Raw genomic sequence first — 16,737 nt, forward strand, 5'->3', positions numbered from 1 at the left:
GCTGAAAAACACTGCCTTCAGGGTTAAGAGAGAATCAAGCCACGTCTCAAACACTCACAATCAGTCTGTGACGTTATGAAGAGCTCTCCTGCACTGCCTATAATATCCCACAATCCTTAACATGAGTGGCTGCTTGGTGTAAACAAAACAATCATCTAATTTGCAGAGAAAGTTGCTAAATTTGGCAACACTGGCTGAGAGTCATTAATTTGTACTGAGAATCTTTATATATATATATATATATATATATATATATATATATATTGACATGATTCTCTCTAACACGGCATGATTACACACGAGAGGAACAGTCAGGGAGTGTATTCTGGAGGGTCTGAGACTCACAGACTGGCCCTTCTTGTGCTTGCGGCGGTACAGAACGGTCCAGTTGATCTGTCTCGGGTTCCTCTTCGACAGAAAAGCAGACTCACACTTAGCATTCAGGAACTGGAACACCTGCAGAGAGAGAATTAGCATCAGTCACTGCCTCCTACAGTCAGACATCAGACTAGACCAGATCCGACATCACCTCAGACCAGACTAGACCAGATCAGAGGCTTCTCTCAGCTCTGAAGAAGATAAACACTCTTCAATCTGCTTAGCACTGTAGCTAGCAAACAAGCTAGCGCTAGGCTAGATAACCAGACTAAAGACTGCCAGACATAACCCTTCCCATCATAACTCGCTAAGAGTCCTTCATTAATCAATAATCACTGATTAAAATACAGCAGTGAACTCAAACACACGAGTAACTTCAGCTTACCTTCCCATCGATCCTGGCGTAGCGCCGGCCGTGGCCCGGATAGATTTTATACCCGCTAAAACTGCACAGCTCGACCCTGCACATCAAAAATAAGAGTTATTATAAATACATCCTCTTTATTATTAACATCTGAACCCTTCTGCGAGCGCTTTCCGCGGATAACTTTAAAGATGTTTACAGATGAACACAGACTGCACTCACTTCATGGCGGCGTTTCAGATAGGGAAGAGGAAAAGGAATTGTGGGTAAGCGGTTTATAAAGAAGCTTGTTTCGCAAACATAAATTATTTTTTCAAAGTAAACATAAAATGGAGATATAAATACAATCCACGTTATTATAAAAATACCCAAAATTATTATTATTTCCAGATTATATTATCCAATCAAATAGTCGAGCGGTTGCCTGGCGGTGACACACGCGGGAAATAAAGATGGCGGCGATGGAGGGAGAGATCTGCACCGATCCGCGGCTCCGAATGACAAATAACGAGGGTATGCGAAATAAACCCGATTCCTCCGTGAGATTAATTAATGTGATGTGTTTCAGCTGCAGACAGACAGAAGCGTATCATTGTGTTGAACAGCTCCTGACGAGCTTGACATAATATCCAGATATGTGTTGATATAAGACTGATTATCTGACAGGATTTCATTATAAATCTGCTGTTTATAACACCTGCTGTGTTCAGACGGGGTTATTTGTGCTGTTAGACACTATCCAGAACCAATCATTTCTCTCGATGATGAATATTATAACTGATATGAAGAAAGCTCTGTATTTGTGTATTCAGGCCCAGGGTTATTAGACCTGTCCAGTCAGGGTCTCCATAAACTGGATCCGGCGTGCTTCAGTGCCGGACAGATACACACACTCCTTCTGGACCAGAACCACATCATTAAGCTGGAGCACCTGGAGCGTATCGAGCCTCTTCTGCAGGTGAGCTGTGGTCAGTCCAGGTGTGTGTGTGTGTGTGTGTTCACATGACACGTCCAGCTGTGGTCAGTCCAGATGTGTGTGTGTGTGTGTGTGTGTTCACATGACACGTCCAGCTGTGGTCAGTCCAGATGTGTGTGTGTGTGTGTGTGTTCACAGCTGTCTGCGGCCTGTAACCGTCTGGTGCGGATGATGGGCGTCTCAAAGCTGACTCACTTACGCTTTCTGAACCTCCCCAACAACAGCATCGGGTATATCGAGGGCCTGAAGGACCTGCTGCATCTGGAGTGGCTCAATCTGGCTGGAAACAACATCAAGGTGTTTTCCACATTCATCCCGTCCTGTTTCATTGAGTCTGATCCTGAATCAGCATCTGTGTGTGTTTGTGCAGGTCATGGAGCAGCTCAACAACTGCGTTTCCCTTCAGCATCTGGATCTGTCAGACAATAACATTTCTCACATCGGAGACATCACCAAGCTCTCCATGTTGAAGGTCATTTCCCTTTGTCTTGAGACGTAAATCATCCATAATGTGTTAAAAGAAGACGGTGATTGTGTAAGTGATATTTAAGACCTGTGTGACTCTTGTCAGACTCTTCTTCTGCATGGAAACATGATCACGACTCTGCGCAGCGTTCCTGCTCACCTGCCAGAGAAGCTCAGTGTGCTGTCGCTCGCCGAGAACGAGATCCGAGACCTGACCGAGGTAAAGCACACTGGACACGGCTTGAGCACATATCAGCTTCTGGACTAGCTGCACCTCAGTTGTTTTTGTTCATGTATTGTCTCCGATGCGTTTAGCATCAGTTTATCCATCAGTTTGACAAATTAAAGAGACCATAAAATCAAAATTGACAGCTCTTATGTTTTTTAATGGAATATTGCTGTATTTATAAATGATTGATCTGTGCACGTCATGTTTTTAAATTCATATGCCCTCGTAATCTATAATCCAGGTACCTTCCCTCTTGCTTTTCTCTTCTTCTCTGATGATGTGACAACAGTCCAAAAAAATATCCATTGGATAAAATCACTCCTGCAATTTCCATTTCATGTCTCATTAATTTAGTGTAAAAACTAAAATATTGATTAAAAAGGATCACAATTAATCATAGGATAATATTTGTCTGAGATACAACTATTTGAAAATCTGGAATCTGAGGGAGCAAAAAAATCTAAATATTGAGAAAATCTCCTTTAAAGTTGTTCAAATGAAGTTCTTAGCAATGCATATTACTAATCAAATGATGATATCAGTGTTCAGTAATCACACAATGCCAGATGTGTAAGTTTGCATGGCATACACCAGTAGTTCAGTAGTTTTAGATGTGATGTGATTTAAATGATCTTCATTTGAGGGCTTTTCTCCTCCGATGAATTATACTGTAAAATGTATTTCATTATTTGAATATAAAAGTTTGAATCCGCAGCCCTGCTCTTTAACCGTGTGTGATGGATGTTAGTGTTTAACTCTGTCTCATGTCCAGGTGTCGTATCTAGCTCCGTTATACTGCCTGCAGCAGCTGTCCATCATGAGTAACCCGTGTGTGATGGCCACTCCGGCTCTGCCCGGCTGTGATTATCGCCCGTATGTCGTCAGCTGGTGTCTCAGTCTCAAGCTGCTGGATGGATGTGTGGTTTCACAAAAAGAGGGGTACGTTAGATTCCTTATTCAAGAGTTGCTGTCTGTGTTTTACTGTTGTGCTACAAATCATTATTGTACAGACTGTAACGCATTATTTTGCATTTGACCGTCCTTTAAGGCTCTAATCGTACAGGGTCAGCGTTAGACGTTTACTGGTCTCAGACTTTTTCAGGTAGTGGCCAACATCAACAATACAAAATAAATTGCGGACCATCTAACATCTCGATTTCACCAGCCTCTAAACAATTATCTAGTGCGTCAAGTACTGTACAAATTATCCTTATTTTCTGTCGAATATGAATCAACCTCATTTTTACCGATCTTTTCTACACTGCTCATTTGAGCTAATTAAAGTCAATGATTGAGTGTTGGACCAAACACCTGTGTACAGTAATTAGAGTTATTAAAGAGATCCGCTGATTGATGTGATATGTAGGCTTGAGAAAGCCGCTGTGTTACTGATGACAGCACTCTGCCGTGTCTCTAGACTGAAGGGAGAATGGCTCTACAGTCAAGGGAAAGGACGAACGTTTCGGCCGGGGCAGCACGCACAGCTGGTCCAGTATTTGGCATCCACGTGTCCCCTGAGCGCCACAACTGCCTTACAGTCAGCAGAGGATGATAAACTTGAGAGAATCCTCAACAAACAGAGGTAGAGTCCAAAACAAACCATTTAATCCACAGCAAAACCTGATTGATGGAGCTTCACTTATCATCTGTGTGTGTGTGTGTGTGTGTGCATGTTTATGTGGTTTATGAGGACACAAATGTGTATAATGACATGGGTATGACAGAGGTATTACAATATGAAGGTGGTTTATGAGGACACTGCCTATGTCCCCGTAATTCAAAAGGCTTAAAAAACATACTAAATGGTGTTTTTTTGAAAATCTAAAAATGCACAAAGTCTCCTGTGAGGGCTAAGTTTAGGTGTAGGGTTGGTGTAGGGCAATAGCACACACAGTTTGTTCAGTATAAAAACCATTACGCCTATGGAGAGTCCCCATAAACCACAAAAACCAACGTGTGTGTTTTTTAAATGTGTGCGTGTGTGTGTGTTTTAAATGTGTGTCTGTGTGTGTGCAGACAGCATCAGAAACAGCTGCAGCAAACGCGTCCCTACTGCTCGAGTCTGTCTCGACCCACACATCTCGACGTCCAGAAGAACACAGACGCAGATGTCATCGCTCAGGCAGGTCAGATCAGTGGAAATCACTAATACACTGTTCTGTGTGGTTTTCAGCACAAATGTCTGCATCTCTTTCACCAGTAACCTGCAATCCAGTTAAATGTGCTCAGTGCTGACATTGCACCACGTCTCCAATATTTGAATGAAGTCATTGATGTTCCTCTCTGTAGGCCTCTTTACACACGCTCTTTACAGTCTCTCAGTGCTGGATAAATGCATTCATGCCACCTCTGAGCAGTATTAACCAGTCTGTGTAAAGACACCCTTTGCAGTGACAGTTTAGCACATGTAAATCTGTGAGGCTCATGACAGATAAATTGTCTGTGAGGGCTGAAACAAACTATGTTGTTGTAGAATCAGTTCTTTTAGTGAATCTGCCCTTCAGTGTTTTTGTGTGATATCCTGTAGTGATTCGTTCTTCATTCTGATTGTAGATGTGGATCCAGGAGTTCAAGTAAACGCGTGGATGAGCTCTGTGTCTTCAGCCGTGATCGCTGCGGTCCGTCCGCCGCCCGCCGCTGAAGACGGGATGATTCTGGAGGATGTGCAGACCGATGAGGAGAAGCTTCACGGCAGCCTGCTGTCCTCGGAGTCTGCTTTCCTGCCCTTTAACCCTGCTGTTCATCCAGCTTCAGCTGCTGACAGCGGGGAGGAGGAGTTTGATGATTCTTTGGCCCCTCCCACATCCACACAGCCCCGCCCACCGGAGGAGGAGTCAGTGACCTCTCTGACACACGGATCGGATCACATGGACCGCTCTGACAGTAGCACGCAGCAGCATGCGCTAAACAGCGATGCTGTGTTCCAGAACGGTTCTGCGGAGGATCTGGACCGGACTGAGACGCAGAAGTGTGAGCTAAAGCCCTGTGAGCCGCGTGATGCAGCGGTCAGGATCCAGGCGTGGTGGAGGGGTCACTGGACGCGCCTCTGCCACCCACAAGCCAAAGAAGTGCGTGCTGAGATCCGCTTGAGAAGGATGCAGGATCACATCGTCCACCTGACCGCAGAGCTGGAGAGGTCAAACACTTCACTGTTTACATGTTTGTGCATCGGGTTACTTCAGCCAGATTAAACAGTGTACAGTATTTGGCAGTAACTGGTGTGTTTTGCAGGGTGCGCAAGCAGCAAGAAGAAGAGCGCCTGCAGAGACGTGTGCAAGAAGAAGCGGTGAAGTTCCTATGGAAGCAGGTTGGTGTGAAGATGATGAAAACTGCTTATGCTATCATAGTGAAGCCTCTATTATCAGATGTCTTCAGCTGGGAAATAAAGGAGGCCTGGGTTATTTTCATAGTTCTGTCTGTGTTGTGTTTGTGTATCAGCTTCAGGTGGTGCTGGAGTGGCAGTCGTCTGTGAACGAGCGGCTCAGTGCGGCTCAGAGTTCAGCGTCAGATCCCAGCATTCCCTCAGAGACTCCTGTCCGCACGGAGATCTCCATCCCAGAGTCCGGCTTCCATTCCCCGGGAGAGCGGCCGGCGGCGCTGGACAACAGCCTGAGCAGCACCGCCGGATCTCCAGAGACCGTGCGCTCTCTGGGGCCCCTGAGGGCCGCCGCGGGGGACAGTCTGTTAGAGCAGTATCTGTCCTCTGTGCAGCGACAGGATGAGGAGGAGGATAAAGCAGCGGCCGACAGAACAGGAACACCGTCCCATCTCTCTCCTCCTGGGAAACAAGAGCTCTTGTCCTGACCGCAGTCTGAAGCAGAGGACTCTGTCAGACTCGTTTTTTAATCACTGGCCTTCGCTAGACTTGTAGACTTGTAGCCTTTTATCTCCACGTCACAGTCATGCTGTCAGCAGTCAGACACGCTCGTGTTTAACTCCACCATGGGGTTTGTGTGACTGACCGCTGCTGCCTTCGGTCTCTAACAGTGAAGTACATTCATGTGCTGGATCTCAGCATACAGATTTCTGTTGAAGTACATCTTTACACACCCAGGGTGCCAAGCTCTCTCAGTGCACTTAGTAGTAGACTTGTTTCCTTTTAAATGTAGATCCTGGACAACACGAGTAGAGGAGCATGTATGTCTGTGAAGTTAATGTGAATTGATGCGGTCCGAATCTCTGTAAATATTTCTATGTGTGCATCTGGATATTTACAGTATGTGCTGCAACTAGTGTTCAGTGTGGCATATGCTGCAAGTTTTATTTATTTTACATTTTTATTCTTTTTTTCTATGTTATATATTTTAAAATGCATTTTTTGTAAATAAAGTTTTACTTTCACCGTTGTGGTATCAGTATTTCAGCACAGTGGAAATAAAACATGCGGTTATTAGTGTCATGCACCAAAAAGTGATTTGTTTTGATTTACAGTAAAATAGTTTAATCATTTTAAAAAGTGTGAAATACAATATTTATGCGGTCTTGCAGCTGGTGGGTAACTAACAGCAGAACCACTAGATGGCGCTCGTTATCTATAAGATAGCATAACCGAGTTTGATGTGTGTTCTTTTGTTTCTTTATATTTTATATCTTGTAGACTACCGTTATTTATTAATTCCTTCGCTTTATTAATAACAATAAAATAAAGTCATAATTACTTTGTCTAGTTTCTCTTGGTTGTTCTGTCGGCCTGAAATAAATGTTAAATGGTTGATGATCATATTTACAGGAAAGCTCTGTTTATATAATTATTAATGATTCAGTCTCTGTGTCCGCTGGGGGCGTGTCCTGACGTCACGCGGCACGCGCAGATAAGTTCTTCAGCGAGCATCGCGTCGCGTCATTCAGAGTCGCGTGTCACAGAAGCAGAAGATGATCATCGACGGAGATTGTGAGGGATTCTCGAGTCTTCTGGACCGGGACAGTGATGTGATGACCAGTCCGGTCCACCTGCTGTCCTTCTACAGCTGCTCTTCTCCCGCCGGATCTCCGCTCTCTGACTCGGATCAGAGCTGGAGCAGCGCGGGCAGTCCTCAGAACGGTAGGAACACTAATAATTACTGACCGAGTAATCATAGCAGACAGTTTCCAGCGCGTTCAGAGGAAGGTGAACTGATGAAAGCGTGTTTGTTCTCAGTGGACGCGCGCAGTCGCTATCAGGGTGTGCGCGTGAAGAACACCGTGAAACAGCTGATCCTGCAGAAGAGACACCACAGCCAGGTACACCACAGCCAGGTACAGCTCAGCCAGGTACACCACAGCCAGGTACACCACAGCCAGGTACAGCTCAGACCCTCATGCTGCTGCAGCACATATCAATGAGTGCGCACTCATGCTTTTCTTGTGCTTCTTCACAGGTTCAGCAATATCAAGTCGAAAATGAATGTCCAGGTAACTACATCAATGATGATTTGTAATAATAACAGCACGTCGTTTGTCAAAAGTTACTGGATAATCATCTTCTGTTTCGTTCCAGCTATAATGCAAGCGCTGCAGAGAACGAAGAGTGAATTGGAGAATCTGTGTCCGGTGAAGAGACTGCGAGTGTCAGACTCAGACGGTCTGGTGCGTGTCTGATCTCAGTCTGTTTTATTATCTGATCAGTTTATATACAGTGTCTCCTGATCACTGGATTCTGAGGCCTGTCAAAGATAATGACTTCAGTCTGCTATTTTATTGGGAAAAGATCTTTGTGGGTTTTATACCAGTGTTTACTGATGTATTTGTTTTGACCAACAATAAAATAAATGAGCACTGCACGATTCAAAATCAAAATGTGGCGCAGGTTCTCTTCTATGAATGCATCTTTAAAGAGAACCGACTGTCTTCAGAAAAGCATCGATGTTGTTATTTTCATCTTTCCTGTAATGCCTGATAAAGTAATGTTTGAGTGGAGAACCGCTATACCTGACGCTCCATCTTATTCTTATGCCGCGTGATGCTTTGCGCAAATTATGGAAGTTTTAAATGTCATTATAGTAATATGTCTATATTTCGTAACAGTTGCATTTTACAGCCTCCTGGTGGCTGAGACTGAATGCACATTTTCAATCAGCCTGTCTGCTGTTTTTGTTTAGACCAGTATATATATATATATACACACACTACACTGGTGTAGAGCGCAGGTGAAGTTTAGACTCTAAATAATTAGTTAGTTGGTTTTGAAATCTGCAGAGTATGTATTAAACCTCTTGCTCCGTGTCTCTCTAGTCTCCGTGCGGTGAGAACCTGTTCTGTGACGCTGAGATGCTGGAGGACATCGGAGATGTTCTGTCCATCGAGTCTGTGACCGTGAGAGGATGTCCAGCTCCAGATCTGTACGCTGAGACCCTAAGCCCTGCTTACAGCGGCTGGCATCTGAACACACACTCCTCCTCGCCCGGCCTCGGCCTGACCGCTGCGCCGCCGGTGTCCTTCTTCCAGTGGCAGATCCAGCACGAGGAGGAGAAGCTGGCTGCTCTGAGCCACGCGGAGCTCACCGCGAGAGACGGGGATGGAGACACGTGAGCACATTATCATACATTATACGCTTCAGATCATGACTGTCTAACACCGTGTCCTAACTACACGTGACCGAATCAATCAAATATCACAGCCAATCAGAAGCGTGCGTGGGCGGAGCCTCTCTGGAAGCGCTCTGCACTCACAACGAAATGGATACGTTTATAATCTAATTCGTATATATTAAAGCTCAAAATTATATTTAAACTCATATTAAACACATACGTTAACTTTGAATAAAGCACGTTCCAGCCGCAACGTCGCGGAATAGAAACAGTTTCTAAATTAGACATTTTACGTGTCAAATTAAAACTCAAATTAACATGGAAAACATAACTTTTATCGCGTGTCGCGGCGTCGTGTGTAGTTAGGACACTGTGTAAGGATTCACATATATGACTCTGCAGCACAAAAGCAGTCATGAGTAACACAGCTATATCTGTAGCAATAGCCAACAATACATTGTATGGATCAAAATTATACATTTCTCTTTTATGACAAAAATCATTAGGATATTAAGATCATGTTCCATGAAGATATTTAGTAAATGTCCTACCGTAAATATATCAAAACTTCATTTTTGATTAGTAATATGTATTGCTAAGAACTTTATTTGAACAACTTTAAAGGAGATTTTCTCAATATTTAGATTTTTTTGCTCCCTCAGATTCCAGATTTTCTAATAGTTGTATCTCAGACAAATATTGTCCTATCCTTACAAACCATACATCAATGGAAAGATTATTTATTCAGCTTTAAGGTGACGAATAATTCTAAATTTGGAAAAATTGACCCTTATGACTGGTTTTGTGCTCCAGGATCACATATGGCTAGCCTCAGCTGGGCTACTCTGTTGCTTCTTTAGAGGAATGTGGCTTCGAGTCGTTAGCTGATTGTTGGCTGATTACAGGTTCTTGCACATCGCGGTGGCTCAGGGCAGAAGAGCTCTGGCGTATGTCCTCGCCAGGAAAATGGCTGCCCTTGGCATGCTGGACATGAAAGAACACAACAACCAGGTACAGCCCAGAACACTCCCATTGTACTGATGGGATTGTCAGTGAAAGCAAACCTTGACAGGAACATACCTGAGCACACGCCCTGTCATTAACACCGACAGATGCGTTGAGATGCGATTACTCATGTGATCTCGTGCTTCCTCCTCACAGAGCGCTTTCCAGGTCAGTGTTGCCGCAGATCAGCACCTGATTGCACAAGACCTGCTTTTACTGGGAGCTGAAATCAACACCATGGACTGCTGGGGCCGGGCCCCGTTACACGTGTGTGCTGAGAAGGGCCACAGCTCCACCCTGCAGGTACCGGAGCATATGATCTCAGCTAATACTAATAAAATGAATAAACCTGTGCATTCAGTATGTGTAATAGGAACAAGACTCACTGCAGTCTACATGTAAACACTCTCCTTCATTTAATTACACAACCACTAACTGACCAGTCAGAGGCGGACTAGCCTGACCCATCCCTACAGTTAATAACAACACAGTATTTCCTTATGAACCTGCGTGTGTCTGTCAGCCGCTGTTTTTCCTCTTATCGTTTTATCATCTTCTGTCAACAGTCCTCATCTATCATTTAATCAGATGCTCAGTGTTTATTTAACCAGCCGCTAACTGACTTCCTCATAACATGCTAAACTAAAATGCATTTCCTCAAAAAAGAGGCACACAACGCAGGCAGAAAATTCCCTTGCCTGGCCGCACTACACAGCTCTTTTGATAAGACTGCAAAAAAATGCCTGTGTTTCTGTCAGCCTTTAACTGTCAACAGGTCGTGGCACGCAACCGTCGGCTTCTCCCAGAATGCCATGGGGCAGAACGTGTTGAGATCTGTTTTCTAGAGCTTTCTTGGGAATTGTGTAAGTAGTAAACTCTCTGTTTCTCCTCAGGCCATCCAGAAGTTCATGCAGACGAGCGGGCGGCTGGTCAACCTGGAGGTGGTCAACTATGACGGTCAGTGTGTTTTAGAAACGGACTCATCTGAGCTGGTTATTTGATGTGATGAATTCAGGCGCAGTAAAGTGTTGTGTGTTTGCAGGACTCGCGCCTCTCCATGTGGCGGTGCTGTCCCACAATGCCGTGCTGCAGGAGCTGAGCCTTGGCCCTCCGTGCGCTCAGAGTCCGGCTCTGCTGCAGAAGAGGAAGCTGCTGGCCGAGTGTGTCAGCACTCTGCTGCTGATGGGTGCCTCGCTGGAAGCCAAGGTGAACATATTTCTGCTGGAGCTTCAGGTGTGATCGTGTCTGATGGTCATCCTAACTCATGTGTTTTCATCGTGTTTCAAACAGGACCGCAAGAGTGGCCGCACCGCTCTGCATATGGCCGCCGAAGAGGCCAACGTCGAGCTGCTGCGCCTCTTTCTGGACCAGTCCAACTACTTCTCTGTCATAAACACAAAGGTGAGTGAGCCTCCCGCTGTTCTCCTGATCTGACCTCTCTGATCTGACCTCTCTGATCTGACCTCTGGCTCTCTGATCTGACCTCTGGCTCTCTGATCTGACCTCTGGCTCTCTGATCGACAGGCGTTTAACGGGAACACTGCGCTCCACATGGCCAGCGCTCTGCAGGGTCGGCTGGCTCAGATGGACGCGGTGCGACTGCTGCTGAGACGAGGAGCCGACCCCAGCGCCAAGAACCTGGAGAACGAGCAGCCGGCGCAGCTGGTGTCCGACGGGCCGCTGGGAGACCAGGTCAGAGAACATCAGAGAACCATTCCTCATTCACTCGGGGCCGGCTGTGTGCGCATCATGCCGAAAACGTCTCAATAAAACATACTGTTGATGATGGGAAAAATAACACTGCTAGTTATTATTAACAATGCATCATATCTTAGAAAAAGAACATATGAAACTAATGTTGATCGCTGAAACTGAAGAGTGGATGAACACCGCTAATCTGAATCGCTCTGCTAGCAAGTTCATTTCCTCATACAAATGTATCTTATGAGTTCAATCAGATAAATACCCAACATAAACATATTATAACTATTATCTAGAATAATATTACAATATTATACCCATCTACACACAATTATGCGAATGCATCACTGATGCGCTGAAACACTGCGGCACAAAGACTTTACAGCTTTCTATTATGTTTAATCTCATTATAATGATAATAATATGTATGTGTTGCACTGGTGCTGTGCATCTTACACTAGACTGCATTTTTATTATCATGTGATTCCTGCGTCACTGCGTGCTTTCAGCCGTACCTTCACTGGTTCTCCATCTGGACCACATGCTCTCACCTTTATTTATCAAGCGCTTTTAATAAAACAGATTGTGTCAAAGCAGCTTTACAGTATTAAACAGGAACAATAGTGTCTAATAATGCACAAGGAGAATAGTAAACTCAATTTTCAGTTAAAGGCATTTCATTGAATTCAGTGAAAGCAAGACCGCATTTGTGTTTCACATCTGCTCTTCCGAAGTAATTTATTATATGTGAGAATTAATATAATCAGTGGCTTCTCCTACTTTTCTTAGTGATATTTACTGCTAGTTTATCAGGAAGTGATGTTTTTGTTCTCGTTGACTCGTTGGATGGAAATGGTGCTTATTCACAAATGTTTTATGCGATTTCAATTTTGCGCAACCCGGCTAGTGCTTTCCAGTGACTGATGTCTCTGTGTGTTTCCACAGGTGCGTCGGATCCTGAAAGGTAAAGGAGCACAGTCCCGCTCTTGAGCGAGCGAGCCGTTCTTCTCCAGAATCGCTGTCAGTCAGGCAGCCGGTCTCTACAGATTCATTTGCCGCCGCAGGCAGATGTCGGTTGTTTCCATGAAACAGTTTTATCATTGTTCACTACTGAGTAGTAGACGGCACAGGAACGTGAGCGCAACGCCTCCGAGAAGTCACCGGACGTCAGAAGAGGAATCCAGTGTTATGAGGAAGGATTATTCAGAAAGTCATAATAAATGAGGACACGTCATTAAAGAGGAAGAAAGTGAATCGGTGGCAGATCTGAAGCGTTGCATTTGGCTCTGGTGTGTAAAAGGTTGTAAACTATAATCTCTATATGTAACTATATCCATGTTATTGTTATTAGTCTGGGGTGTGTTTTGTTAGAAGGTTAAACATGAGACGATACTCAGTAACTTTAAACCAGCTGAACCAGAACGGCCTGATTGTTGAGTTCAGGTGTGTTCAAGCGTGTTATTCTGGGACTTTCTTCCATTGATAATTAACTTTTTATGAGGTCATGCCATTCTCCAGAAGTCCTCTAATTATTCTGTATAACTTTGATTATTGTGTTTGATCAGAATCAACAGTAAAATCCACATAAAGGTGTTTCTTTTTGATGAAGACATAAAGAGATGGCGTTATAACAGCTCCTATTACATGTATCTGCATGAGGATGAGTTCTTGTGGTGATGGGATTGGTATATATTGTTATTCTTTCTCTCTTTATATATACATGTCATTGAGCATTATTTTTTCATTGTGCATCAGGAGTCTGTTCGAGTTTCCTTTGCACATGATGATATATAGAGTTTAATAATCAGCTGTAATTCAGTCCTAAATAAAGTTTCCTTGTTAGTGTTTTCTGTTCTCTTGAGAGTTTCCGTCTCGTGTCAGATTTCAGAAGACAGTCAAAACAAAAGAGCAGAAACTGATGTAAAGCAGGAAACAATCCGACTGAAACACAAGCGAGCAGCACACACCGCTTACAGGAATTCAGGAAACCGAAAGAGTACTAAAGTGATCGCACAGGGTTAACCTGGTGAAGTATTTGTCACGGCAGTGTTCATCTGCTTCTGAACTTTGAAATCCCTTTAAAACCAACACAATGACAAAAACCCTCATTCATGTACGACAGACCCACAGAAGATAGATGAGAACAGTATATCCCAGCAGATCCCCCTCTCGTGTAAGCTGACCTCTGTTAGTTTGAGAAGATCTCTGTGATTGTATAACAGACGGGAGATTTCCTCATATTCTGGAGAGTTTGGTGAAACTCAGAGGACTTTTGGGAACCAGCAAAAGCCTTTAAATCATCAGCTATAACCTCGACTTCTGCATTTGTCACATTGCAGCGCAACTCTTGTTTTTCTGGTCTATAAAAATAATCTACACAGAAACATGAAACCACAATATTCTCACAGCTCTGAGCCTCAAGTTTCATGAACCTGAGCCAGAAATCCCAGAGAACTGATTCTCATTCATGCACTTCATTTAAATAAATAATTATGATGAGCCAGTTTGACGTGTCTAACACTACTGTATCTTATACCAGAGTTTTTAACTTTAATAACTTTCCACAATATTGTTATTTTTGTGGTAGATCAAATAAAAGCACACGCCAGATTATAATTTCTGCTGTGAGTCCACCGTATGGTTTGTGTTTCTTCTTCCGTGGGTTTTCTGGAAGAGGTGAAGTCTAAACCGGTGTGTCTGCATGTTTGAGCTCAACAGCCGCTGGAGATCATCAAACAAAAGCCTTTCTGAGTTTTTCATTCTCTGTTTACATGCTGGAGGCAGTTTGTAACATGACTTTAACTGAAGATTCAGGAACAACAAGCTGACGAGCTCCTCGTTAACAAACAGAGCAGGACGCTGAAACACAATCAAACAGAAAGAACACAGGAAGGTTTCTCTAAATCACACTGATATTAAAACTACTAACCACTGGTCACAGAGAGCAGAAGTCTCATGGGAACTCCCACTTCCTCCTGCAGGTGCCTTACTTCCTGTCCGAGTCAGATTCCCGGCACTGATGCATCATCCCACTGCTGCTGGCTTTTTATAGAGTATTCGACTAGAAAATTCATGACATACACTCAAACTATGGGGAAGTCGTGGCCTAATGGTTAGAGAGTCGGACTTGTAATCCAAAGGTTGCGGGTTCGAGTCTCGGGCCGGCAGGGATTGTAGGTGGGGGGAGTGAATGTCCAGCGCTCTCTCCACCCTCAATACCACGACTGAGGTGCCCTTGAGCAAGACACCGAACCCCCAACTGCTCCCCGGGCGCCGCAGCATAAATGCCCACCGCTCCGGGTGTGTGTTCACTGCTGTGTGTGTGTGTGTGTGTGTGTTCACTGCTGTGTGTGTGTGTGTGTGTTCACTGCTGTGTGTGTGTGTGTGTGTGTGTGTTCACTGCTGTGTGTGTGTGTGTGTGTGTTCACTGCTGTGTGTGTGTGTGTGTGTGTGTGTGTTCACTGCTGTGTGTGTGTGTGTGTGTGTGTGTGTGTGTTCACTGCTGTGTGTGTGTGTGTGTGTGTGTGTGTGTGTGTTCACTGCTGTGTGTGTGTGTGTGTGTGTGTGTGTTCACTGCTGTGTGTGTGTGTGTGTGTGTGTTCACTGCTGTGTGTGTGTGTGTGTTCACTGCTGTGTGTGTGTGTGTGTTCACTGCTGTGTGTGTGTGTGTGTGTGTGTGTGTTCACTGCTGTGTGTGTGTGTGTGTGTGTGTGTGTGTGTGTGTTCACTGCTGTGTGTGTGTGTGTGTGTTCACTGCTGTGTGTGTGTGTGTGTGTGTGTGTGTTCACTGCTGTGTGTGTGTGTGTGTGTGTGTGTGTTCACTGCTGTGTGTGTGTGTGTGTGTGTGTGTGTGTGTTCACTGCTGTGTGTGTGTGTGTGTGTGTGTGTGTTCACTGCTGTGTGTGTGTGTGTGTGTGTTCACTGCTGTGTGTGTGTGTGTGTTCACTGCTGTGTGTGTGTGTGTGTTCACTGCTGTGTGTGTGTGTGTGTGTGTGTGTGTGTGTTCACTGCTGTGTGTGTGTGTGTGTGTGTGTTCACTGCTGTGTGTGTGTGTGTGTGTGTGTTCACTGCTGTGTGTGTGTGTGTGTTCACTGCTGTGTGTGTGTGTGTTCACTGCTGTGTGTGTGTGTGTGTGTGTGTGTGTGTTCACTGCTGTGTGTGTGTGTGTGTGTGTGTTCACTGCTGTGTGTGTGTGTGTGTGTGTTCACTGCTGTGTGTGTGTGTGTGTGTTCACTGCTGTGTGTGTGTGTGTGTTCACTGCTGTGTGTGTGTGTGTGTGTGTGTGTGTGTGTGTGTGTTGGATGGGTTAAATGCAGAGCACGAATTCTGAGTATGGGTCACCATACTTGACTGTATGTCACTTCACTTCACTTTTTATGTGACCCTGGACCACAAAACCAGTCTTAAGTGTATGCATGTATACATCATCTGAAGCTGAATAAATAATCTTTCCATTGATGTATGGTTTGTTATGATAGGACAATATTTGTCTGAGATACAACTATTAGAAAATCTGGAATCTGAGGGAGCAAAAAAATCTAAATATTGAGAAAATCTCCTTTAAAGTTGTTCAAATGAAGTTCTTAGCAATGCATATTACTAATCAAAAATTAAGTTTTGATATATTTATGGTAGGAAATTTACTAAATATCTTGATGGAACGTGATCTTAATATCCTAATGATTTTTGGCATAAAAGAGAAATGTATAATTTTGATCCATACAATGTATTGTTGGTTATTTCTACAGATATACCTGTGTTACTCATGACTGCTTTTGTGCTGCAGGGACAGGAATAAATCATTTAGTTAATGGTTTTGGTCATGAATTATTGTAAGGAAGAGATATTTTATACAGTTAATGGATAAAGACAGTGTAGCCGTCCGCTGACCTTTGACCCGCGGCGTGGTTCAGGAATCTCCTGATGAGGGTCGTTACTGAACAGAGCAATAGTAACTTACGCAAACGAGCATTATTACTCTGACTCATCTAATGATGCTGATGAATTCTTACTGTATTCAGTACAGTAATTAACTGCAGGAGCATCACAGGAACTGTTATTGTGTAATAATGCCAGGAATAATATCATGTCATGCTTCTCTCTCAGACCGGGC

General features: G+C 44.2%; 3 protein-coding genes across 8 annotated transcripts in view; 2 read left to right on the forward strand and 1 right to left on the reverse strand.

Moving 5' to 3' along the window:
* LOC306872336 (large ribosomal subunit protein eL24) overlaps positions 1-1,002 on the reverse strand; it is a 2,800-nt gene extending 1,798 nt beyond the window's left edge. Inside the window, exons 1-3 of the mRNA XM_079420842.1 lie at positions 965-1,002; positions 764-839; positions 346-456 (exon numbers count right to left, since the gene is read on the reverse strand). Of these exons, the coding sequence (XP_079276968.1) occupies positions 346-456; positions 764-839; positions 965-969 (192 nt within the window). The 5' untranslated portion in view covers positions 970-1,002. The remainder of the gene's footprint in view (positions 1-345; positions 457-763; positions 840-964) is intronic.
* A 178-nt stretch (positions 1,003-1,180) lies between these two features.
* On the forward strand, positions 1,181-7,077 carry LOC306872507 (centrosomal protein of 97 kDa-like). 2 transcript variants are annotated; one of them, XM_079421096.1, is made up of 11 exons: positions 1,181-1,255; positions 1,555-1,700; positions 1,857-2,015; positions 2,089-2,190; positions 2,290-2,403; positions 3,185-3,351; positions 3,830-3,994; positions 4,429-4,538; positions 4,966-5,548; positions 5,644-5,719; positions 5,851-7,077. In XM_079421096.1, the coding sequence occupies exons 1-11, from the start codon at positions 1,195-1,197 to the stop codon at positions 6,214-6,216; spliced, it is 2,049 nt and encodes a 682-aa protein (XP_079277222.1). In that variant the 5' UTR covers positions 1,181-1,194; the 3' UTR covers positions 6,217-7,077. The 2 variants fall into 2 exon arrangements, with proteins under 2 accessions (XP_079277222.1, XP_079277223.1); XM_079421097.1 differs by having other exon boundaries at positions 1,184-1,255; positions 1,943-2,015; positions 5,851-7,074.
* A 112-nt stretch (positions 7,078-7,189) lies between these two features.
* On the forward strand, positions 7,190-14,244 carry LOC306872508 (NF-kappa-B inhibitor zeta-like). Of its 5 annotated transcripts, none has more exons than XM_079421100.1 (12): positions 7,190-7,453; positions 7,550-7,662; positions 7,770-7,803; positions 7,889-7,977; positions 8,623-8,915; positions 9,824-9,929; positions 10,080-10,226; positions 10,817-10,880; positions 10,966-11,129; positions 11,214-11,324; positions 11,448-11,615; positions 12,570-14,244. In XM_079421100.1, the coding sequence occupies exons 1-12, from the start codon at positions 7,285-7,287 to the stop codon at positions 12,612-12,614; spliced, it is 1,503 nt and encodes a 500-aa protein (XP_079277226.1). In that variant the 5' UTR covers positions 7,190-7,284; the 3' UTR covers positions 12,615-14,244. The 5 variants fall into 5 exon arrangements, with proteins under 5 accessions (XP_079277226.1, XP_079277225.1, XP_079277224.1 ...); XM_079421099.1 differs by having other exon boundaries at positions 7,233-7,453; positions 7,550-7,677; XM_079421098.1 differs by having other exon boundaries at positions 7,261-7,453; positions 7,550-7,692.
* Positions 14,245-16,737: the final 2,493 nt, after the last annotated feature.

Source organism: Barbus barbus (genome assembly GCF_936440315.1).
Source record: "Barbus barbus genome assembly, chromosome: 7".
NCBI classification, from domain to species: domain Eukaryota; kingdom Metazoa; phylum Chordata; class Actinopteri; order Cypriniformes; family Cyprinidae; genus Barbus; species Barbus barbus.